The 26,765-nt window shown below is 36.2% G+C and overlaps 2 protein-coding genes, 1 long non-coding RNA gene and 1 pseudogene across 3 annotated transcripts; 2 read left to right on the forward strand and 2 right to left on the reverse strand.

The window, feature by feature from the left end:
- Window positions 1-2,840: 2,840 nt before the first annotated feature.
- Window positions 2,841-5,388, reverse strand: LOC129892194 (uncharacterized). Its single transcript, XR_008767279.1, has 3 exons — window positions 5,187-5,388; window positions 4,302-4,350; window positions 2,841-3,370 (listed from the first exon to the last, which is right to left on the reverse strand). It is a non-coding gene; the product is annotated as an uncharacterized LOC129892194 (long non-coding RNA).
- Window positions 5,389-6,426: 1,038 nt separating this feature from the next.
- LOC129892678 (glycine-rich cell wall structural protein 1-like) lies at window positions 6,427-7,047 on the forward strand. Its single transcript, XM_055968262.1, has one exon. It carries the CDS (start codon window positions 6,427-6,429, stop codon window positions 7,045-7,047), a length of 621 nt encoding a protein of 206 aa, XP_055824237.1.
- Window positions 7,048-7,664: 617 nt separating this feature from the next.
- Window positions 7,665-8,453, reverse strand: LOC129892193 (dirigent protein 1-like; annotated as a pseudogene).
- Window positions 8,454-15,459: 7,006 nt separating this feature from the next.
- On the forward strand, window positions 15,460-21,017 carry LOC129891115 (uncharacterized). Its single transcript, XM_055966373.1, has 2 exons — window positions 15,460-17,574; window positions 20,785-21,017. The coding sequence occupies exons 1-2, from the start codon at window positions 16,005-16,007 to the stop codon at window positions 21,015-21,017; spliced, it is 1,803 nt and encodes a 600-aa protein (XP_055822348.1). The 5' UTR covers window positions 15,460-16,004.
- The last annotated feature ends 5,748 nt before the right edge of the window (window positions 21,018-26,765 follow it).

Here is a 26,765-nt window from a genome sequence, read left to right on the forward strand (position 1 = left end):
ATTTATCAAATGAATGTTAAGTCTGCATTTATAAATGGCTACCTGCTGGAAGAAGAAGTTTATATTGAGCATCCACCTGTATATATAGGGCAAGAACATGAAGATAAAGTCTATCTTCTGAAGAAAACTTTGTATGGATTAAAGCAAGCTCCGTGAGCGTGGAATACCAGAATTGATGAATATTTTCAGAAGAATGGATTCGTGAAAAGTCCAAACGAGCATGCATTATACATGAAAAAAAATAAGGCCGATGACATCATGATCGTATGTCTATATGTGGATGATATGATTTTCACCAGAAACAATCCAAGTATGTTCAATGACTTTAAGAAAGCTATGATTACAGAATTTGAAATGACAGACATTGGTGAAATGTCATACTTTCTTGGAGTCAAAGGAAAACAAATGAGAGATAGCATATTTATGTCTCAAAAAAAATATGCGGAGCAAATTTTAAAAAAGTTCAAAAATGCAAGATTGTAAGTCTGTAGCCACGCCAACATAACCAGGCATGAAGTTAAGTGTTGGCTCAACAAGCGAGCCAGTTAATCCAACTTTCTTTAAAAGCGTCATTGAAAGTTTGAGGTATTTGACTATCTCGCGATCAGATATTATGTATGCAGTTGGGCTGGTTAGCAGATTTATCAAAAAAGCCAAAACAAGATCATTAGATTATCGTAAAAAGAATTTTGAGATACATTAAAGGTACGGTGGATCATGATCTCTTTTATACACACTTCGAAAATTCGAAGTTGGTTGGTTACTCAGACAGTGATTATGAAGGAGACTGGGATGATCGAAAAGACACGTTCGGATATTTATTCCATCTTGGCTCAGCATCATTTTCATGGTCATCAAAGAAACAATAATTTGTTGCTCTTTTAACATGTGAGGCAAAATACATAGCAGCTTCAGCATGTACGTGTCAAAAAATTTGGTTGAAGAATATTTTGAAGGAATTGTCTTTTGCTCAAGAAGGACCGATCACAATCTATGTCGATAACAAATCTGTCATATCACTCTCAAAGAATCCGATGTCGCATGGTGGAAGTAAGCTCATTGATATAAAATATCATTCTATCCATGCAAAAGTAAAGAATAAGATAGTGGGGTTAGTCTATTGCCTCACAGAAGATCAATTGGTAGATATCTTTACGAAGCCGTTAAAAGCAGATGTATTCTACAAGCTGAAAGAGAAACTCGGAATAAAAAACTTGATTGAGGGGGGTGTTAAAATTCAAACAAATCATTAAGCAAAGTCAAATTTGGCCAAATGGTGGGTTGCCAAATACAGACCAAGAGGAATTCATTTTGCTTATGTAAACTAAAGAATTTAAAAGAAGAATGCAGAAGATTGGAGATAACTTCAAGTTGCCATATTTGAATTAAGAGTAGCAAGGTTTGAAAAGAAAGTTAAAAAGCTTGTCTATAAATCTCCTCCACCGCTACAAATCCGTCTATAAATATATATGGAAATTGTAAGAAAGTTTGCAAGAGAAAGTGCATTAGAGAGGAAGAAATAGCGAGCAAAACTCTTATAAAAAAATAAAGTGCCGAAGTACTTATTGTAAAAAAATTATAAGAATTTTATTTTGTGTGTGTAATATTTTGCTTCTTGTGTAATAAAAATATTATTTTGATTCAGTACACTTCCAACATGATCAGCCTACAAAATTCTCGGACCGAAAGGTTTTGGCTTGATGTCCCCCTTCGTATTTATATTTCTATCTTGATCAATGCACATGGTGGGGGTCATGCCAAACCTCCACCACCTCAGGAAGTGGTTGGATGATAATTTTTTAAAAAAAAAGAAAGAAAAAAAAAACTTATCTCATGGTATCTTTATTTGACACATAAAAAACATGGGTCTAACTTCACTTTTTTTTGTCCCACTTCAGGTTGGCTTCCCAAAACATCATTATGAGCATCAATATATATCGACCGTTGAATTCTTCTCCACCTTTGTCCAGCGATTCGGCTTGTGCTTAACACATCTACATTGCATAGTTAGCTTCTTGGTCTCTAAATATAGGCTAGGAAATGTCTGTTAAGTAAAGCTTAAAGAAAATAAACATAATTTATCATATAATCAAAATAATTTAGATATGAGGGTGGAAGGAATACTCTCATTGAAATCTTACATATCTGGAGACCGAAGCTTTAGTTGGTACCGAAAGACTTAATGAACACTCTTGAGTCCTAGCTTCTCTCCTCGCCGGAACGTTTTGTGTACTACCCGGAGTATATGAATCACCGGAATAGTATTTCTTCACTACTAAGAACTAAAACTATATTTGAGAATGTGTAAAGAAGTGTATAGAGAGAAGATTTGCTTGAGAAAGCTTGATGAATAAAATGAGGAAATACGGTGGGTATTTATAGGTGGGAAAGAGGGACCTAACAATAAATAAAATAATTATAAAGAAAAATCTGAAAATTTAGTGGAATATATTGATGTCATGGATGATGTTAAATGGAGGACAATTTATGTCATGAGTGATGTCAAATGTATCTAGATCTTTCTATGGTAGGTGAAATGAATTATCTTTGACAGAATACTCTTTGTGGGAGCTGCGTTTGAATAAGATAGATTCCTTATTAGGATTTGGTGTCTTCATAAGAATTGTAGATATGGAAGTCTAGTTTCATATCATTCAGGAATCAACCAATTTGGATAAACCTACAGTGAGATATGATTTTTCTTCTATAAACACTCATTTCCGTCACAGCATCCTACCTTACAAAACTTAATTTATTTGACCTACTTAAACTCCGAATATTAAAATATGGTCTTCATAAAAGTTGTAGGAAATGAGCTTGTGGTTACTCAAAAATTTGAATCACTTAATTTGGATATTCCTATAAAAAGTTATGCCCAAAATACAGAAGTTGTATCATGTTTAGGCGAAAATTGAAACATCGTATACAACGTTTTTAGGGGATGTTACAGATATAAATGTCACACCCCGATATTAATAGGGTGTGATGGGAACCCGACCCCATGCTTGGAGCCGAGCGAACCCGCTTCTTCATAGTACATACTTAATCTCCTTAGACTTTTACATCAATAAGAAATGAAAAAAAAAACATAACTAAGCTTCCCAAATTATTATTTTTTTCAAAATCTATCATCCCATAAAACTCGTGGCATATGACATAATAACATATCGGCTGGTGACGCCGCTTATAAAGCTGACACTCTATACCCACGACACTGTCTGCAAAGTCTCTAACTTTGAACGAAACATCATAGCGCCTATACTCTGACTCGGTAGCACTTCAGGAACAAGTAGAGTTGCTAACGCTGCTGCAACATCTTCTATAATAGCTTCTACTCGTCTTGGTGTACCTGCGCGGCATGAAACGCAGCCTTCAAAGAAAAAGGGGGTCAGTACGAGTAGTGTACTGAGTATGTATGGCATGAAAATTAGCATAACAAAGAACATAAGGTATGAACAACCATATCATAGAATCATAGAACATATAGTGAGATAAGAGAGTAACCTGTACATATGTGTGCCTTTTAGGTCGGATGCCATGCATGCTTGTTTTTTCCTTTAAAACATTTCTTTTTCATATACATAGCAAATAAAAGTCATATCATCGAACAACGTCGGCTCGCCCACATATGTCCTGCGTCCGGGCATCCCGCGTTCGGGATGAAAATTACTCCAACTGATCAGGTGGGAATACGTCTATAGCGCCACATATATACCTTCCCATATCCCCCATATACATATACATATATATATATACATATAGACAGCATGCAGGAGAGCTCAACGAAAGTCATGTATCTATCGGAGTGACGGAAGGTCGGTAACCTCCGATTGTATTATAGACTAACCATGATCGCTTTGTCTCACCTTGAAGGAACAATCATTATAAGATGAGATTATCAACGAAGGATAATATTAAGAGAACGTAGAATAAGGTCACAGTTTCATAAGACGCCAAATCGTATACATATGCACATAGGACCAATTTTCAAGACTCGTAGAATAATCGGAATGAGCTATGATTCAAAATCAAGATAAGAGTCATGTCAAGTACCTTTCAAAAATTACCATGGATTATATCAAAATAAAACTTTTGGAATCATATACACATATCTAAGCACGAGAAAAATATCCTTTGGAAACTCAAAAAAATGAGCCATCCTAGTGGCTCTACGAATAGGACTTCCTTGAAATTGTATAAAATATCATATACTTGTTTCATAAAAAACATGCCAAAAAAAGTGTAGCTCTATATACTTATGTCAAAACATGCCAAGAGAAGGAACAGTTTGCTTTACATACCTTGTCCGCTTCCTTAGTCACCCCACCTAACTCTTGGTCTTTCCAAAATCTATAACAAGATTAATGAATGCCAACATTAGCTATAGGTATCCAAGAACCTCATTCTAAACTAACATTTTGTCTACCGAAATTTTGACAGCACTTCCCCTGTAAATACACCATCCCCGAGAATTTAACTCGGCCAAAATATCAACAACAACACCCACAAGCATACCAACAACATTAACAATTATTACAAAACACAATTTACACTAGTAGTCTTTCTTCTTTTTCTTCTTTCTTCTTTCTTCTTTCTTCTTTCTCTTTCTTCTTTCTCTTCTTTCTTTTATTACATAAGGCCACAATTTCTACTTCAACTTCACACCTTAAAACTAATATCAACATTTCTTATTCACTTACTAGCTCAAGACCATTTAAACATAATTCGAAAGAAATTAACATTATTCCATACAATATACCAAAAATTCCATCAAAACCATAATCCACCCAAAACTTCTACGAACACAACGGAACTACCAAATCGCATTGTCTTCCTCCAAATTCATTAAGAATAACAATAATCCCCATATTAAAATTCCACTTCCATGATTTCATAAAACTATACTAAAATCACATAATTTCATATAACAACTTGTAACCAATTTCAAGGCCGTCTCGAATCGTTCAACTTTTAATTACACCATAAACGCCATAATGAAACAACTAACAAGCTAAATAAAGTTCAACTCCTCTTCTCCCAACCATCATACCACATGGCCACACACACCCACTTGCACACCCACATGTTCACACACCCACATACATCACAATTACATGATTTCCACTTAATTCTACTAGCTACAACACATAGACTTCTTCCATAACATAAAAAGATAGAATTCTTACCTTTTCTTCAATTTTCGACTTGCCACAATCGTAGTTCTCTCGCTTACCCAATTATACCCCGTTGAAGAGGAGCTTGAACTTAGTAAGAATTTGAGAAGGACGAGATTTTTGGATCAAAGTTGAAGAACTTGGCAATTTTTTCCCCTTTTTTTCTAGCTTCGGTCTCTTCTTTTCTCTTTTGATGAATTGATTTTTCTTGAATGTTCTAGGACCTTATGACTAACTAGCCCCTTTCTATTCTTTTATAACATGACTAAATCATATGGGCTTGGATCTCCCTTTTCATTTTCTTTTGTTTTGGGCAATGGCTTATGATTGGGCCTCTCTTATTATTTTGATTTCTTTCCAAGCCCAATCCCTTGGCCCATATGTTTTCATAAACTACATTTTGTGAACTTCCAATTTTTTTTTCCTTATTCTTTTTTTCAATATTTCCACCTCCAAAATTCCATAACCAACTTATGTATCAAACAAGACCAAAACATAGCATCATCCTTCACTTGTTACAATTATCCCAAATGTTCAAATGTACAAAAATACGGGTTGTAACAATAAAAGTCATTCAACATTTAATGAATATTTTGGTCGACCAATATTATTAAGCGCGTAGAAATTCCCTACTCATAGTTTACTTGAAATTGATTTAATGTTAAATTTCTAGTATCAATAGGATAGTATGTATCCTATAATAAACTTAGTCCTTATAGAAATATATTTTGTTTAGTCCTAGTACAAAACATTTATACTCATTAATAATTTTTTAGATGGAGGAAATTTTAACTTAAAAGGATAAATAAGTAAATCAACTTTTAGTGGATATTTTGGTCAATCAACATTTATATTCGTGTTTTTATAATAATATAGATAGATAGATAGATGTAGAGATATATATGATATATGATACGATAATATATTTATTGTTATAATTTCCCTAACACAAAGTATTCAATATTTTCTGGAAAGAAATAACACTCAATTGAGATCGATAAACCAATGATTGCTAAAATATGGGGTCGCCAAAAATTGGGACCTAATTCAGTAGCTTCACGTTGTAGAAATGAAATCCTTTTGACAAATGATTGGTTCATTTAATCATGCATGCAGCTTTGCACATTGTTGACATTAATGGTTTCAACCGTTGAGCGATTAGGTCTCTCTATAAATATTCATAAACTCTTTTTTGAGTGAGGAAGAGTACAAGTAGATAATCTGATATCTGAGATTTTTTATGATCATAGTCATGGGTTCTTCTTCTCAGAATTGGGTTGTAGGGTTACTTCTTTTCTTGATCATTCTCTTGGAATTGAGTGCCATCACTTTTGGTGATGACAAGCTTGAAGAGTCGAAGTTGAGTAATAATAATGGTTGCAGATATGGTAGGAGAGGTTGTGGTGGACGTGGTGGAGGGAGAGTAGATAGAGTTCGAGGAGGTGGTGGAGGAGGAGGAGGTGGTGGTGGTGGTGGTGGAGGAGGAGGAGGATGGGGGTCAGGTTATGGTAGTGGATTTGGAGCAGGATTTGGAACAGGAGGTGGTGGTGGAGGTGGTGGGGGTGGGGGAGGTACCGGAGGTGGTTCAGGATATGGTGCAGGATTTGGAGCAGGAAATGGTGCTGGAGGAGGAGGAGGAGGCGGCGGAGGCGGTGGAGGAGGAGGGTCAGGTTATGGTAGCGGTTATGGTGCGGATGGAGGATTAGGAGGATTGGGAGGGGGAATAGGAGGTGAACGTGGTGAAGGAATTGGAGTCGGATTTGGAATGGGAATTGGTATAGGAGTTGGAGTTGGAGCTGGAGGTAGAGCTGGTCAAGGTGTTGGAGTAGGGAGTGGGTTCGGTAATGGTGGTGGTAGTAATGGCCGAACATAAATCTCTCGTAGCCTCATAGCTATATTTCGACAGTATCAACAAGATTCATATGTTACGTACGTTGTTTTAGTAAATAAGCTCAGCTACTAATAAACAAATGAGTTTGAATTTACTAGTTTTTGTATGCATTGTGTTTTCCGTAATTTCCAATATTGTATCATCCTCATATTTAGAAAATAAACTACTTTTTTTGTTTGGTTTGATGAAAGAATAATCAGCACCTCCTAATAACAACTTTAGGTATGCTAGCTAGCCCAAGTTTTTTCCTTCTATCCTTAATTTGGAATTTGAAATGTATAGCTAAATCCACATTACAAGTAAGACGTGTTTTTTCACAAAGAAGTATCGGAACCAAAATTTTCATTAATGTAATTCAAAATATATAAAAAAAAATTAAATTCATGATTCAACATCTATAATGTATACATAAAAATATAATTTTTATCTTTAAAGAATTGTTTAATGGTTAAGCTTGTCGCTTCTAAAGGATTGAGCAGTGGATGGATCTCACACGCAATTTAGAGATTTTGGTAGAATTTTATGAGTGAAGTTGGAATAAATTATTTTGGTAGATATTCTTAAAACATATACTAGTAAGAAACATTTATCAGGCCAAAAGATTAGTATTATTAATAAAAATCAGCAATTGTTTATCATGTTTAAGCTAGCTTTTCTCTACCTCCACTAATGAGGTAGGACCGTAGGGTAAGCCGGTAATATCTATGTATACTTTATCCTCCTTATACCTTATCTATGGAATTATATTGATATCTTGTTGTTCTAGCTAGCCTTTACAACGATAAATAAAATTTGAAACAAATTAAACAACATACTACAAATACCCCTTTTATATACTATCATTGTACTTAGTCCCCAATCAGTAGTGTAAAATGGTAACATTACACTTAATAACAACATAATGAATTGCCAAATCAAAGTGAATAGTTTCAAAAGTTGCATATCCACGAGCAAACCTTAATTTTCCAGTACCACCAACAACTGCCACTTGTCTTACTCTTTCAAATTGAGGAATAGCACCTTGAATTTCCAAAGCAGTACCTTTATATTCTTCTTTAGTGAAAATAATTGATATTAACACATGAGAAATTTTGCCATCCAATGCAGACGTAACATATATGCCCTGAGCTCTAGCAATTTCCGCGGAGTTATCGAAGGCTTCTGTTATTGGATCATCAGTAACGAAAACAGAACCAAACTTGGCAAAACTTAAAGGCACAGTGGAATTTGGACCACCGGACCAATCTTGAAAATAGAGTGTCATGTTTGTTTCTTTAAGTTTGCCTAGTTCAGTTTTGAGGTTATGAAAATTGTTAGAAGCAAAATGAGGGAAAACTTGATTGAATTTGATGCCATGGGAAAGATCTTGGGTGTGTTACTATTGATTCTTGTGTTATTTTGTGCTTTGATTTTGGTAAAATTGCAAAGGTATTTATGCAACTCCTGGGGGCGGGGGGGGGGGGGTATTGTTTCAAGAATAAAAAATTAGAGTATTTTATGTTCCCTTTGTTTCAATTTATGTGAACCCATTTCTTTTTAATTTATTCAAACGAAATGACCCCTTTTTTAAAACTAAAAATAAATAATTTAAATTTCAAATATTTTCATTTCTTTTTTAAGCTCAATGTCTAGTCAAACAAGTTCATGCAAAATTAAATGAACAAGGTTGAGTGATTAGATGATCAATTATAAGAAACTTATAATTTAAAGATTATTGTGTCAACAATTCAATGATAATAACTAAGAAAGTAAATGACAAATATAGAATGTTATAGGTTCGATACACTCTCTTGTTTTCAAGTAGGAAATCCTGTTAGAAGCTAGCTATTCTCCCTTGCTTTGTTTTCTTCACAAATCTATATCCTCCCTTTTGGTTTTAGTAATTTATGTTTGGTGCAATTTAATTGAATGGTACCACTTAAAAATTAATGCATTTAGATTGTTAGGTGTAAACCTACTACAATTGATTATAATTTATCGTAATTTCTGTACTCATTGAACACAAAGGTACAACACCGTTGTGGAAATAGTTTTAGATGGTACAGGACAGTTGTTCAGAGTAAATGGCTTTGATTTTGGAAGATTGGTCCCTTGTCAACTTTTTAGTACGTAGTTTTCTTTCAATACAGTTAATATGTTTTACTTGAACCGAGTGTCTATCAAAAATAATCTCTCAATTTTTAAAAGATAATGACAAAGCTACGTACGCACACACCACTCTTGTGGAATTACATTAAATACGTCAAAACAAATGAAGGATCAACATAACATAGAGTGCTCCTGCAGATTCAAGTGATGTTACTCTGCTAATATTCCTTCTGCAAATAGACCTACTCTCCAAGTTTTACAAAGGAACAGTATATTAATTAAACAACAGTCAGACTAGTGGATATATACAAACATGCAATTTTAGTACTCTCCAATCACTATTTCCAGATATAATCAATTACGGGTAAGAAAACGGTTAGTATAAGATAAGATGATTACATAAATATAAATTTGACTATTCGAGTATATTTTGGTAGCATACGTAAAATAGTCATATTCAAAACAAAATCCTTTATTAATTCAATTAATGAAGTATAACGTGAGGGAGAAAAGAATAATTACAGATAGGGGTGTACATGGACCGGGTTGGTTCGGATTTTTTACAAACCAAACCAAACCATTTGTGTCGGGTTATTAAATCTATAAACCAAACCAAACCAATAAAAGTCGGGTTTTTCGATATCAATTTTTTTCGGGTTTTTCGGGTTTTTTCGGGTTTCTCGGGTTTTTTGAGTTTTTTCGGATTTTTTTGGGTTTCTCATAGTATCTAATAAAAAGCACAGAGCAGTGCTTCTTAAAAAGAGTTCTAGTACAAAATATCAACATATAAGATGGAGGCACAACACTGTTTGAAGTTTTAACTTTATAATATAACTTTATAAGATAAGTTTTTTTTGTATATTATTTAGATGGGCTACTCAAGTCCAAATCTAAATGTAAGAAAGAAAACAAAAATTATGAAAAAAATTTAAAAAATATTTATAAATTACATTTTAATAAATATTTTTATGTATAACATAATTTAAAAGTAGTATATCTATAATCGGGTCGGTTTGGGTTCGGTTTGACTTTTTTTAGTTAAAACCAAACCAACCCTATAATGGTCGGGTTTTTTTTTCAAACACCAAACCAAGTCAAACCAAATCACTAGTCGGGTTTTTTTCCGGTTTGGTTCGGTTTGTCGGTTTGGTGCGGTTTATCGGTTTGTCCTGTACAGCCCTAATTACAGAACTACCAAGATAGAGGGGCAGCCCGGTGCACTAAGCTCTCGCTATGCGTAGGGTTCGAAAAAGGGCCCGATCACAAGGGTCTATTGTACGCAGTCTTACCTTGCATTTCTTGATACAGAACTACCCAGATGTGATAGAAATACAAATTTGAATATTTGAGTATATCCCGCAACATATATAAAATATTCATATCCAAGACAACACATTATTAAATTTGATAAAGAATAACAAGAAAAGAAAACAAATTAAAGAACAAGAAAAAAAATATATTTTAACGAATAAAGACCACGAAAATCAATTTGACAAAACTCAATGACTTATGATAGATATTACAAAATTAACTAACTATAGTAATCAATTATCCAAAATTGAGACCATTCAAATTTTTTACTCAACAATCACTATTTCCATATCATAAGCAATAAAAAACAAGAGTAAAGTGTTAAAAGCACACTTAAATTATCTTATTTTGTTAAGTTTCATATCTAAATTATTGGGATTATGAGTTTTATACCTAAATTATTGAGAGTATGAGTTTCATACCTAAACTATTGGGAGTGTGAGTTTCATACTCAAACTATCACATATTAGTTTGAGAAACATACCGCGCTAATATGTGTTGGTGTGTGTATTACACTCTCTTTTTAATTTTAAAAAATATTGTGTAACGACTTGTTCACGTTCGTTAGGGATAGGCCAATGGAGAGGATTTCATGCCAGAAAACTTTGGATAGTAACTTCAGAAAATTTGAGACTAGGCCAGACTTGGATGAATTCTGAGTCAGGTGAAGTCTAGGGTGATCACGTGAATGATGGGAGGTCAAATCTACAATTTGATTGGACAGGCTAATAGCCAAGACGATACGGAGCATTTACGATTTCGCAAAATTGCATTCGGACGAGTAAAACTCTCGAAATCGAATTTGGCGTGAAGGGTATAATTTCAATACATATTTGGAAAGGGTGTGTTGAGAAATGAGGGCTTGGAACACAAACTCCGAGCTCACTGTTTTCGCATATTCCGCCAGAGTGTGATCTGTTCCGCTCCCCTAGAGTGGAATTTGTTCCGCTCCGCTTGAGTGGGATCTATCCCGCTCCGCTAGAGCAGGAAAGTCGCGACTTAAGTCGTGAAAAAGTCCAGAAATGGTCTTTTCTGCAACATTCAAATTCTAAAACCCCAAGAGGTGACCTAGGGCAATTTCTATTAATTTTCCACGCTTAAGGTAAGGTTTTTACTCCTTACATTCAAATTTTGATTCCTAGAAACTAGAAGTATGGGTGATAATCATTGGGGGAGGGTTTGAACTGAAATCAATGGTGAAAAATAGCCCTAGGATAAGGTTAGGATCATGGACTTTTCCTAGAGAGTGAAATTGTGTTATATTTCCTGATAGTTAGGCCATTATATTGATCCTTGATATGTATTTAATATTTTCTAGACCAAGAACGAGAAGAACGAATTCGAAAAGGGAAGGCTCTTGCATTATAAGGTTGTGAAAGCTTGAATTTGAGGTAGGTGATAGTCTAGTTTTCCTTATGTATTTCATATACTTGTTAAATTGCTTCATGATATGCATATGTGTATATGAATAGAGAAACATACTAGATTATGTATGAAATGATCACTTGTTGGCCTGTTATTGTGATGAACCTGTTCTTGGTGGTATAAATATTATAAACATTGAATATTCTTGTGATTGTGATATCTTGGTATTGAGTGTCACGTTCCGACACATAATTTGGATCGGGTGTCACGTTTCGACACATAATTTGGATCGGGTGTCATATTCTGACATGTATTTGGATCGTCTGTCACGTTCCGACACAAAGTTGATTGTTTGTAGTTCTCTTGAGAGGACCCTTGTGTGAAATTATAGCATGTGAAAGACATTGAGTTGTGGTATTGAGATGTTGTTGACTAATTTTGTATATGTATATGCTTATTGTGTTGAGTTTACTTATTTATGATCCGCTTACTGGCTAACCGTGTGATCCTACCAGTACACTATTGTCTTTGTGTACTGATACTACTCTTGCTCTTTCTTTTTGTTGAGTACAGGGCATATTCAACCGACTGCACACAGACCTCGGTTGGAAGATTAGAAGTTTGTTCAAAGTCCAAGGGTGAGCTATTCTGTCATGATGTCGTGGATTTTTCCATTAATCTCAGTCCTTCTTTCGGGACTCAGATGTTTAGACACTCTTTTATTATTATGTTTTCTTGTGGGAGTGTTTCCCTTCCCTTTCAGACATTGTTAAGAGTTCTGGTATGGACGATTTTCAATTCCTAGGATGTGTTGACTTCCGTATTTTTGTAGTTATTAAAATTGTGGGCTGAGTTTATGGAAATTCAGTATTATTTTCTAGTTATATTCCTGCTTCTGTAAGATTTTTAATATTTATTTCTTAAGTTGATAAGCTGGTCTGTACAAATGATTTTCCTACGGGAATAAGTATTGTAGGTGCCAGTCACGACGGATCGTGGTCGTGACATATTGCGACATGGAATTTCACATAGACGAAAAATTCTACCTCGGCAAACATTTAGCAAAGGATAACTTCAAATTCAATTTAAACTATTCTCTTTTTTCTTTCTTTTTTTAATTTATTTTTATTTTTATTTTTGTTATATTCGGTATGCAAATAAAAAATATCTTCTTAAAAGTATTTGTATATATCTAACCCAACATAAAAAAATAATTACAAAAATGTTCTAATTTTTTTGTGGAAGGTGAGGTAGGGGTGGGTAGTTCGAGGGGGTAAGAATTATTTTTTAAACTTTTATAAAAGAAATTTAAAAAATTAAATTTTTTTTGGGAGGTGGGGGTGTTGAGGGACGGAGTGGGGTAAGACAAATATTTTGATATGTTTTTTAATTTTAATTTTTTTAATAATAATTTCTTCAATTTAAAGAAAGTGTAGTAGAGTTGTTCAAAATCGAACTGAAATCGATAAATCGAATCCAAAAAAAAGTTATTAATTTATCGTTAATGGGTTATTGGGTTAGCGGTTTCGGTAATGGTTTTAATTTTTCTTATTATCGGATTATCGATTCTTAACGGTTTAAGTTTTTTTCTTAACGGGTTAACCGATAACTCGATCGTAACTTAATAATTTATATTTATTTATTACATTCGATATATAAAGTCCTTCACTTAGGATTTAATTTTCATACTTTTATTTCTTGTTGTCTCAAACTCTTGGTTATTATACAATGTTTTACATTTGCTTTTGAGCAAGACACAATTTATCAACTCATGTGCATGATTCATTTGGTTTGTCACCTTGTTTCTAAGTGATTTTCAATGGTCTTTTTTGTATTCAATCTTAAGGGTTAAATCGATAGCCGAACCGATAATGATCTGTAATGACCCGTTTGGTCATTTTGAGAATGAGTAATCTCTCTTCCATAAAATATTCTCTCCAAAAAAAAAAATAATAATAATAATAATAATAATAATAATAAAATAAAATAAAAATATAAATTTGGACTATTCAATAACTAGGTTAATTAGTTAAGGGGTAACTTTAGATAACTAATTTAATTGATGGACTAAAGTGTTAGTTTAGTTAATATCTTATACCACTTTATTTATTAAAATAAATAGTAGGGTTTTTCACTTTTAATTCATAATTGCTTAGAAAATAAAAGAAAAAAAGAATAGGAGAAAACTTACCTGCGACCGGAGGAAGGCAGAAACTGCTGCTTCAGGTAATGGTTTGAATTTGGCTACAAAATAATAATAGTGAAAGCTAACTATGGCCAATCAATCAATAGCCATGATTAGGTGTAAGATTATACTTTAATTTTCATTAATTTGACGTTTCTGCATAGTTAGGTTAGGTATTGTTTGGTACCAATTGAAAATTATTTTCAGTTAATTATCCTATTATAATTAAGTTTTGATATATTGTGATAGGTAATTAAATGTTAGGCATATTATGTCATATAAATTCCATTAAATTTATGATATTGGGGAAATTGAGGCTTAACCCTAGGTTTGAAATTTAGAAAATATAAGATTTGATTTATTAATTGGCATCAAGATTTGAGAACTTGATTATAGATTTAGGCAGGTTTTGGGTCTAAGCTAGACATATAATAATATGGGTGATATTAGTTTCGAAATCTTATTGTGGTTATTTATTTGATTAGATTATACTTATTTGGAGGCCCAACGAAAAGGGAAGGCTCAAGTACAAGAGTAATTGCTTGATTAATTAAGGCAAGTGAATTTCTAAACCTCAGTTTAAGCTTATAGATGCTTGTATTTCCGTGTCATATATACTAGGAAGTAATGAGAATTGGACTGGATTATTGACTGTATGATTGACCTTAAAAAAAATGGAGATGAGGGGTATAAAATGGTGATCTAATGACATGTATTGGTGGAATTGATATGTTGTGATTTTGGGCATGTGAAATGACTATCTTGATGTGAGATAGGAAAAATTATTGTTGTTGTCATGTTATTATCGTGAATTATATGAACATGAATTGATTGCATTGGTTCTGACATATTATGTTGAGACTGAAAATGATATGAAACAAAAGGGGTCGGGCCACACGCTCCGTGGCAGGTATATGAAACAAAGGGGTCGGGCCACACGCTCCGTGGCAAGTATTATGAAATAAAGGGGTCGGGCCACACGCTCCGTGGCAAGATATATATGTATTGAGGGGACGGGCCACACGCTCCGTGGCAGGTTACATGGACAGAAATGTCCCCCATGGGTTCCGGACTGTGATTCAGCGGATGTGTACCGATAGGACAGACATGCATCATTTCATTGCATTGCATTGCACCTTTCTGATTATTTGTGAATTTGTGTTTACCCCTACATTGCTATGTATATGTTGACTTGACTTGATATGATTCACTGATGAGATTATTGATGAGCATTCGTGGACTATATTGTTGCTGTTATTGTACGAGTGTAGAGTTGGGCTGGTTTCATGCAGGTTGTAGTTAAGGAGGTTCGGTTGGAAGGAAAGGAGTACTTGTATCTATTAAGCTTTGCTTAGTTTTAGTTATCCACTTGCTGAGTACCGTGTTGTTTGGTACTCACCCCTTGCTTCCACACTTGTGTAGGTTGTGAGCACAGGCCCGCTTGATCTCCTACAGTTTACTATCGCTTCTGAGGATATTATCATTCCGGGTGTCGAGGTAGCTGTTACATCTATCTAGCGGATACCTCTTGCTCGTTTCTTATGTTTTAGTCCTATTCTAGAGACAAAGACATTGTGACTGTATTTCTTTTCGTACTTCGATAATAAATTAGTGGCTTGTACACGTGACAACCAATCTTAGGGGATGTTGAGTTTCTTTTACGTATTTTCGCTTAAGTTAAATTGTGATTCTTTTCTTTTCTTCCGCATCTACTTTTCGTTGGGTATTAGGCTGACTCATCTCGATGGATTGAGATGAGTGCCATCACACCCGGATTCGGGTCGTGACAAAGATGGTATCAGAGCCCCAGGTTCATAGGTCTCACGTGTATACAAGCCAAGTTTAAGTAGAGTCTTGCGGATCGGTACGGAGACGTCTGTACTTATCTTCGAGAGGCTATGAGGACTTTTAGGAAATTTCCCCTTTGTTCTTTCACTTTGTATCGTGCGTGTTGTGTTGGTACTGAATTTTTGCGTGTTCCTTCTGACAGATGGCCAGGACCAGAATTACGACTAGAGGTAGAGGAAGAGAGGCACTTCCCGAGGTTAATGTTGGAACCACAACTAGGGGTAGGGATAGAGGCCGAACTAGAGGCCGTGGTCGGGGTGTGGCGGCAGGCAGAGGTCGTGCCCGAGGGGCGGCGCCAGCTAGAGGTCGTGCTAGAGAGGCTTCTCTTGAGCCACAGATTGATGGTAGAGAGGAACAGGTCCCTCAAGAGTCTGCTACTGCACCATTGCTTCAGGCCACTTTGATACGAGTATTGGATGCGCTCGAAGGATTTAATCAGAGTGTGAGGGTGAATGGTACACCTGAGGGTTCTCAAACTAGAGCAAGAGCTCAGACCCCACGGCAGCATCAGATTCCAATTGTTCGAGATCCGGTGGACCAGCCACCTGCGGGCCCTAGAGCGGATGAGGATGGAATACAGGTAGGAGGAGCCCAGGTTGCACCTGTGCTCATGTTGACTGACGACGAGCAACGCCGATATGAGAGGTTCCGAAAAATGGACCCTCCACAGTTTCAGGGGGGAAAGACTGAGGATGCACACGAGTTCTTGACCATGTGCCGAGAGTTGTTGGAGACAGTAGGGTTAGCTGAGACTCATGGAGTTCGTTATACTACACTACAGTTGCGTGGACCAGCCAGAGAGTGGTGGAGAGTGTATACGAGTTCCAGACCAGTTGGGTCACCCCAGATGACTTGGGATGAGTTTGCTAGTGCCTTTTATGACCGTTTCATCCCCTGGAGTGTGAAGGAAGAGAGCCGATTACGGTTTGAGAATTTGAGGCAGGAAGGACTTACAGTTGCTGAATATGAGACTCGTTTCTACCAGCTGTCCAGACATGCCATGGCTGTCCTTCCTGATGAGACAGAGCGGATTCGCAGATTTGTGCGAGGACTGAACTATACTATTCGTACAGCAGTTTTTCGACCGGCCCGTGAGGGCGCTTCTTTCCAGTCCATTGTGGGTGCTGCCAAGGAGGCGGAGTTGATGGAGAGAGAGGAGTTCGGGGACCCCAAGAGGGCCCGTGCTTCTGATCAGTTTTCGGGTACCTCATCTGGAGGTAGAGGGTCCTATAGAGGAGGTGGTTCCTTTCAGCGTAGAGGGCCAGTTCATGCATCTATGCCAGCTTCTGAGGATGGTCAGACACCTCGTGGGTCATATAGTACAGGTCAGAGTTACCAGGGGTCGCAACAGAGGCAGATGAGTCGGGGTAGTTATACAAGTTCTGCAGGTTCATCGCAGAGGTTTTCGCATGGGAGAGTATGCTATACTTGTGGTGATCCAGATCATCTTTCATGGCAGTGTACATCTCAGGGTCGAGGAGGAACCCAGCCTAGTTCTTCAGTTTTAGTTAGAGGATCAGCACCGCCGGTCAGAGGTCGAGGTAGAGCCCAGGCTAGTAGAGGTGGTCGCACTCCTGGTAGGGGTGCTAGTGGTGCTATAGTCCCTCAGGGAGGAGGTAGAGGTGTTGGGCAGGTCGGAGGTGGTAGGGGAGCTCAGTGTTATGCTTTTCCAGGGAGACCCGAGGCTGAGGCTTCTGACGCCGTTATCACAGGTATTGTCCCAGTCTGTCATCGACCTGCATCTGTATTATTTGATCCCGGATCTACATTTTCCTATGTGTCTGCCTATTTTGCATCTAACTTTGATTTGACATGTGATCGTATGTCCGTGCCCGTTCATGTTTCTACACCCGTGGGTGAACCCTTAGTGGTGGATCGAGTATATCGATCCTGTCTTGTTTCCTTGGCCGGGTATGATACTTGGGTAGATATGATTATTCTGGGGATGGTAGATTTTGATGTGATATTGGGTATGGATTGGCTTTCTCCCCATCATGTTATTCTCGATTGTTATGCAAAAACTGTTACCTTAGCGATACCTGGTGCCCCGCGGATTGAGTGGAAGGGTACTAGTGGCTCCTATCCCGGTAAGGTTATCTCATATATTCGTGCTCAGAGGTTGATTGATAGAGGGTGTATGTCTTATTTGGCCTTTATTTGGGATACCAGTATTGAGTCACCTCCTATAGATACTGTTCCAGTGGTTAAGGAGTTTTCTGATGTATTTCCTACTGATCTTCCTGGTATTCCTCCGGATAGGGATATTGACTTTGCTATTGACTTAAAGCCTGGCACTAAACCCATTTCTATTCCTCCATATCGCATGGCTCCAGTTGAATTGAAGGAGTTGAAGGATCAGTTGCAAGACTTGTTGAGTAAGGGGTTTATTCGCCCTAGTGTATCTCCTTGGGGTGCACCAGTTCTGTTTGTAAAGAAGAAAGATGGGACTATGAGGATGTGTATCGATTACAGACAGTTGAATAAGGTAACTGTTAAAAATAAGTATCCTCTTCCCCGTATTGATGATTTATTTGATCAGCTACAGGGAGCGGTATTGTTTTCCAAAATAGACTTGAGGTCCGGTTATCATCAGTTGAAGATTAGGGCGTCAGATATCCCTAAGACAGCTTTTCGGACTCGTTATGGTCACTACGAGTTTTTGGTGATGTCATTTGGGTTGACAAATGCCCCTGCAGCATTCATGGAGTTGATGAATGGAGTGTTTCGCCCATACTTAGACTCTTTTGTGATAGTATTCATTGATGACATCTTGGTGTATTCCAAAACTGAGGCAGATCATGTCCGTCATTTGAGGTTGGTATTTCAGAAATTGAGGGAAGAAAAGTTGTATGCAAAGTTCTCCAAGTGTGAATTTTGGCTTGATTCTGTTACATTTTTAGGACACGTGGTGTCCAAAGAGGGGATTAGAGTGGATCCAGCTAAGATTGAGGCAGTTAGAGGTTGGACAAGGCCTACTTCTCCTACTGAGATTCGTAGTTTTGTGGGGTTAGCTGGTTATTATAGACGGTTCGTGCATGGATTCTCCACTATTGCAGCTCCACTGACTAGATTGACTCAGAAGGCCGTGGATTTTCATTGGTCCGATGAATGTGAGGCGAGCTTCCAAAAGCTCAAGACTTTATTGACTTCGGCTCCTATTTTGACGCTACCCGAGGAAGGTGTGGGATTTACTGTATACTGCGATGCTTCTGGCATTGGGTTAGGCGGTGTGTTGATGCAAAAGGGAAAAGTGGTTGCTTATGCCTCGAGACAGTTGAAGGCCCATGAGAAAAACTATCCTACTCATGATTTGGAGTTAGCGGCTGTGGTTTTCGTGCTTAAGTTATGGCGTCATTACCTATACGGTGTGCATTGCGAGGTCTTCACCGATCATAGGAGTCTTCAGTATATATTCAGGCAGAGGGATCTGAACTTAAGGCAACGTAGATGGCTTGAGTTACTGAAGGACTACGACATGACTATTTTGTACCACCCAGGAAAAGCCAATGTGGTGGCGGATGCCTTGAGCAGGAAGTCCTCTAGTATGGGGAGTCTTGCCGCGATCCGAGTTGAGGAGCGACCATTAGCTAGAGATGTTCAGAGGCTAGCTAATAGCCTTGTCCGGTTGCAGATTTCAGAGGATGGTGGTGTTCTTGCCTTTATGGAGGCACGTTCTTCCTTGATTGACCAGATTCGGGAGAGACAGTTTCAGGATGAGAAGTTATGTATCATTCGAGACAAGGTATTAAGAGGTGAAGCTAAGGAGGCGATACTTGATTCGGAAGGTGTACTGAGGATTGACGGCAGAATTTGTGTGCCTAAGGTGGGTGACCTAACTAGACTTATTTTGGAAGAGGCTCATTGTTCAAGGTATTCCATCCATCCAGGAGCGGCCAAGATGTATCATGATCTGTGCCAGCACTATTGGTGGTGCGGTATGAAGAAGGACATCGCAGAGTTCGTATCCAGGTGTTTGACTTGCCAGCAGGTAAAGTGTGAGCACCAGCGGCCTGGGGGTGTGAGTCAGAGGATGCCTATTCCCACTTGGAAGTGGGAAATGATCACCATGGACTTCATTGTGGGTTTACCTCCCACCGTTGGTGGCTACGACTCTATATGGGTGGTGGTTGACAGACTAACCAAGTCCGCCCATTTTATTCCAGTTAAGGTAAGGTACACCGCGGATAAACTAGCCCAGTTGTATATTAGCCATATCGTTCGGCTTCATGGTGTCCCAGTATCCATCATTTCGGATCGAGGTTCAGTATTTACTTCGCACTTTTGGCAGGCATTACAGCATGGTTTGGGCACTAGACTTGATATGAGTACTGCTTTTCACCCACAAACTGATGGTCAGTCCGAGCGGACAATCCAAGTGTTGGAGGACATGCTGCGAGCTTGTGTTATTGATTTTGGTGCTAGATGGGATCAACACTTGCCCCTAGCGGAGTTTGCCTACAACAACAGTTATCACTCCAGTATCCAGATGGCTCCATTTGAGGCTTTGTATGGTAGGCGGTGTCGATCTCCTATTGGCTGGTTTGACTTAGCTGAGATGGACTCCTTAGACACAGACTTGCTTAGAGATGCTATGGAGCAAGTTCGTAGAATTCAGGGTAGACTCTTGACAGCCCAGAGTAGACAGAAGAGTTATGCAGATCGGAGAGTTCGACCATTGGAGTTCATGGTGGGTGATCATGTTTGGCTTCGAGTGTCTCCCATGAAGGGCGTGATGCGGTTCGGGAGAAAGGGCAAGCTCAGCCCTCGTTTCATTGGCCCATTTGAGATTTTGGCGCGAGTTGGAGAGGTGGCCTATAGATTGGCCTTACCACCTAGATTATCGGCTGTGCATAATGTGTTTCATGTTTCTATGCTTCGGAAGTATGTTCCGGATGAGTCTCATGTGTTATCACTCGATTCAGTGAAGTTGGATCCAGACTTGACATTTGAGGAGGAACCTATAGCCATTCTAGATAGGCAGGTTCGTAAGCTTAGAACCAAGGAGATAGCTTCAGTGAAGGTACAATGGAAGCACCGTTCCGTCGGAGAGGCGACTTGGGAAACAGAGGCTGATATGCGCGCTAGATATCCCCAGCTTTTCGAAGCTTCAGGTACCTCCTTTTTCTTTATGTTCGAGGACGAACATGATTTTTAGTGGTGGATAATGTAATGACCCGTTTGGTCATTTTGAGAATGAGTAATCTCTCTTCCATAAAATATTCTCTCCAAAAAAAAATAATAATAATAATAATAATAATAATAATAATAATAAAATAAAATAAAAATATAAATTTGGACTATTCAATAACTAGGTTAATTAGTTAAGGGGTAACTTTAGATAACTAATTTAATTGATGGACTAAAGTGTTAGTTTAGTTAATATCTTATACCACTTTATTTATTAAAATAAATAGTAGGGTTTTTCACTTTTAATTCATAATTGCTTAGAAAATAAAAGAAAAAAAGAATAGGAGAAAACTTACCTGCGACCGGAGGAAGGCAGAAACTGCTGCTTCAGGTAATGGTTTGAATTTGGCTACAAAATAATAATAGTGAAAGCTAACTATGGCCAATCAATCAATAGCCATGATTAGGTGTAAGATTATACTTTAATTTTCATTAATTTGACGTTTCTGCATAGTTAGGTTAGGTATTGTTTGGTACCAATTGAAAATTATTTTCAGTTAATTATCCTATTATAATTAAGTTTTGATATATTGTGATAGGTAATTAAATGTTAGGCATATTATGTCATATAAATTCCATTAAATTTATGATATTGGGGAAATTGAGGCTTAACCCTAGGTTTGAAATTTAGAAAATATAAGATTTGATTTATTAATTGGCATCAAGATTTGAGAACTTGATTATAGATTTAGGCAGGTTTTGGGTCTAAGCTAGACATATAATAATATGGGTGATATTAGTTTCGAAATCTTATTGTGGTTATTTATTTGATTAGATTATACTTATTTGGAGGCCCAACGAAAAGGGAAGGCTCAAGTACAAGAGTAATTGCTTGATTAATTAAGGCAAGTGAATTTCTAAACCTCAGTTTAAGCTTATAGATGCTTGTATTTCCGTGTCATATATACTAGGAAGTAATGAGAATTGGACTGGATTATTGACTGTATGATTGACCTTAAAAAAAATGGAGATGAGGGGTATAAAATGGTGATCTAATGACATGTATTGGTGGAATTGATATGTTGTGATTTTGGGCATGTGAAATGACTATCTTGATGTGAGATAGGAAAAATTATTGTTGTTGTCATGTTATTATCGTGAATTATATGAACATGAATTGATTGCATTGGTTCTGACATATTATGTTGAGACTGAAAATGATATGAAACAAAAGGGGTCGGGCCACACGCTCCGTGGCAGGTATATGAAACAAAGGGGTCGGGCCACACGCTCCGTGGCAAGTATTATGAAATAAAGGGGTCGGGCCACACGCTCCGTGGCAAGATATATATGTATTGAGGGGACGGGCCACACGCTCCGTGGCAGGTTACATGGACAGAAATGTCCCCCATGGGTTCCGGACTGTGATTCAGCGGATGTGTACCGATAGGACAGACATGCATCATTTCATTGCATTGCATTGCACCTTTCTGATTATTTGTGAATTTGTGTTTACCCCTACATTGCTATGTATATGTTGACTTGACTTGATATGATTCACTGATGAGATTATTGATGAGCATTCGTGGACTATATTGTTGCTGTTATTGTACGAGTGTAGAGTTGGGCTGGTTTCATGCAGGTTGTAGTTAAGGAGGTTCGGTTGGAAGGAAAGGAGTACTTGTATCTATTAAGCTTTGCTTAGTTTTAGTTATCCACTTGCTGAGTACCGTGTTGTTTGGTACTCACCCCTTGCTTCCACACTTGTGTAGGTTGTGAGCACAGGCCCGCTTGATCTCCTACAGTTTACTATCGCTTCTGAGGATATTATCATTCCGGGTGTCGAGGTAGCTGTTACATCTATCTAGCGGATACCTCTTGCTCGTTTCTTATGTTTTAGTCCTATTCTAGAGACAAAGACATTGTGACTGTATTTCTTTTCGTACTTCGATAATAAATTAGTGGCTTGTACACGTGACAACCAATCTTAGGGGATGTTGAGTTTCTTTTACGTATTTTCGCTTAAGTTAAATTGTGATTCTTTTCTTTTCTTCCGCATCTACTTTTCGTTGGGTATTAGGCTGACTCATCTCGGTGGATTGAGATGAGTGCCATCACACCCGGATTCGGATCGTGACATGATCAATAACCGTTAATCGATAAGCCAATATATTAATGGTTCTGTAATGATTTGACATATCTATAAATCGATAACAGATAAATCAAACTGATAAACTTTAAAACCAAACCGACCGATACGCAGGCCTAGAGTGTAGCACACCATCAAGATAGGTCAAATATATGTTTTAAACTTCACTCGAAAAACAATTATAATCAATTTTGAGAACTAAATCTATGCCACTTAGACTAGTAACACTAAACTGTCTTCTTCTTTTTTTGTTGTTTTTTTGTTTTTGTTTTTACATGTGGAATATTTCCCTTTTGGGGGGAGCTTGAGAAACAGAATCAGATCCTTCTAGAATTTCATTTATAATTATAATTCTTATTATAAAATTAGACTTACAAAAATGTCATTGTTGGTATACGCTGACTCTTCTACCTAATAAAAATATTATTCTTATTTTACATAGACATAGATAAGACTTCCCTATCCAAAACTTTTCCTCCTGGAATTTGTCAAATTCAATCAGTAATCAGATTGAAACCCCAAGAGATGATTAGAATTTGCCAGCTCAAAATATTTTGCTGGAATTAATTGATTGTACTTTCTATAGAGAAATATCAGAAAGAATACGAATTAAGTCGTAAATAAATTGAAGGTAAGAAAAATTAAGTTCATTTTGATGAGCTTTTTATGTTGCAAACTCATTTTTATGAAGATTCTTCTCTCTATATATAAAAATATAAAATAATGAAATTTCCAGACAACATGATCATATATCAAGATTCAAGACTAAGAATTCGTTACAAAAGGGTTACGTACATGTTGGAGGGATACAAACGAGTGCATCTATGCGGAGAAAGATCGATAAAGGATCTCAAGACAAAGGTGTTTTTTGGTATAAAAACAAGCTTTGAAAAATGAATACCAAAAATTATTTACTTGGAATAGATTAAATATTCAGTCGAGAGTTGTGGTAAATATTTTGAATTGAAAGTTTAAACTCTAGGCATTAAATGTTCAAACCTCAACTGAAAATACTTACCACGACTCATGCTAAAACAATTAACATATCCCAGAAGTAAATAGTTTTTCGTATTCACCTTTGAGAGCTTGTTTTTATACCAAAAAAAACACTTTTGTCTTAAGATCCTTTATCGATCTTTCTCCTCATAGATGCACTCGTTTGAATCCCTCCAACTTGCCCTTATGAATTAACGAGATCACCATCAAATTGATAATATTCTCCTAGTAATGGCTTGATCGATTTTGGTTGCCTCCATTACATAGTTTATAACTTTATATTTGCAGTAGCTTGAACTCCTCTTAGCCAAATCCCAATCGAATGAATCATAATGTAGCAATGAAGAGTGAACGTAGTGCAACAAAATCATTGACACTATAATTAGGATACAAGCCAAGCCAGCTCGTGTGTCAGGCAAAGCGATACATCGCACAAGTAGCTGCAATAACACCTGCATCTAAAATGTAGATTAATTTGGACAAATTTATACTATCAATCAAATATGGTATAAATCTAATCTCAAACTTAATTCTGAATATCACATCTTATCTCATCAAACTTTGAATTATAGTTTGAAATAATTTAGTCTGCATATCAAATGACATGAACTTTATATAGTTACACTATTAACAAAACGTAAGAAACCTACATGCTAACATCGACGGACTACGCAGGTTTTACAATGATTTTCTTTTTAGAAAAATGACGGACGTCCGTCGATTATTTATATCGGTTACTTATTTAAGGAAATCGATGGTCATCCTCAGTCCGTCGGTCACCATTTTTTGACATAGTCGAGTCCGTCAGTTTAAAGCAAAAGGTCAAGTCTCTGTCCGTGTATTTTTTCCCTTCAGTTTTTAACGTTTTTATTAGTGTTACTTAACGATAAGGGTAATATTGAACGAAAATAATAAACCTCTGATCTACTGATTTGCAAAACTGAACAAATACAGATTCTTTTTTCCATAATAAACACATCAAAAGATCACCAACGCTAGTAAATAAAAACAAGAATGAGCATATCCAAATAGATGGTTAAAAAAATAGATTTTTGGTTAATAAGAATTTGTACCTCAAAATTCGAAAGAGACCATCTTTTAGCCATAGGTGGGTGTTACTCTTGAGAGTATTTTTCACTTCTTGGTTTCAGAAAGTAATGGTGTATATAATGGATATGTGTGGGACCCGGTCCCCATCCTCCTCTCCTATCTTCATCCACTTTATTATTAATTTATTCATTTTCCCCTTTAATCATTATCAAAAAGAATATACTCTATCCGTACATCTTTATTTATCCATTATTGATTTTGTACAATTCTTAAGAAATTATAAACCAAAGGGTAATTCTATCATATCATCATTTGAATATAATAAATACAATGTCTTAAACAATGTAATAGAAAAATGATTACTAATTAATGATAAAGGTAAATTAGAAACTAAGTTAAAATTATCTCTTAATTTCATAAATTGAACAAGTATTATTGGACATCTATTTTTAGTATAGTGGACAAGTAATGATGGACGGAGGGAGTATAACACATTTGTATATTTAGTAATAATTTAATTATAAATATTTATTTTACTTTAATGAAACTATTTATAGTTACACAAAAATCTATAACTTATTTAGAGCATAGATTTCAAAAGAATTTTTTTCTTCTCAAATTTCATGCAAATCAAACTACATTACATAAATTGAAACGGAGAGAGTAGTTCAAATAATTAATGTTTTAGCTTTTAAAAGTTAATTCTAAATAATTCCTCTTAATATTTAAGAATTATAACATAATATTTAAGTCAAAATTCCTCTTAACTTTTTTAAGAATTAGTAAATTTCTTAATTCATGTACTTAAATCTAAAACATTACTATTTTGGATTGGAAGAAATAGATCGTGACCGTTGTATTTTAGTCGATTAGAAAAATAGTAGCTTTGTGCTCCACTTAGTTTTGGATTGGAAGAAATAGGCAGTGACTGTTAGGGGTATGCATGGTATGATATGGTACGATATTTAAAATTTTGGTATTTGATTTTTAAAATTATTATATCATTATCATATTAATTTAATTCAGTATGATTCGGTATTATGAAGTTTGGTTTAGATATTTTCCGATATGATAAATCGATAATCATAATTTATTAACTTCGATTAATATATACTCATATAATAAAGTTTTATGACTTCGACGATTGAAAAAATAGTCTCAATTTTATCATACTAAAACATTACACATGTAGAAATATATATTCAAAAGAAAGTACAAACAAATTTTATAGATTGACATGTCTGCTTGAGCAGTTTGATAGTATATGTGTAATTTTTCGATGGTTCTTCCGTTTTAATTTTTGTCTTATTTAATCATGATAATTGGCAACTTAAAATATTTTTAAAAACATAAAGAAAAATGATTGATTCTTGAAATTAATCAATCGGTGTCATATAAAATGGGACAAAAGGAGTAACATGTATTATACAATTTGAAAACTATGTATAAAGTATTGTAAATCTCAATAATTAACAACTATGTATAAAGTATTATAAATCTCAATAATTAACAATATTTGATTGACTCTTGAAAGTCTATCTGTGCTACATACATTGGGACAAAGGGGGTAATATATATTAT

Source organism: Solanum dulcamara, chromosome 6 (assembly GCF_947179165.1).
Source record: "Solanum dulcamara chromosome 6, daSolDulc1.2, whole genome shotgun sequence".
In the NCBI taxonomy this organism is placed as follows: domain Eukaryota; kingdom Viridiplantae; phylum Streptophyta; class Magnoliopsida; order Solanales; family Solanaceae; genus Solanum; species Solanum dulcamara.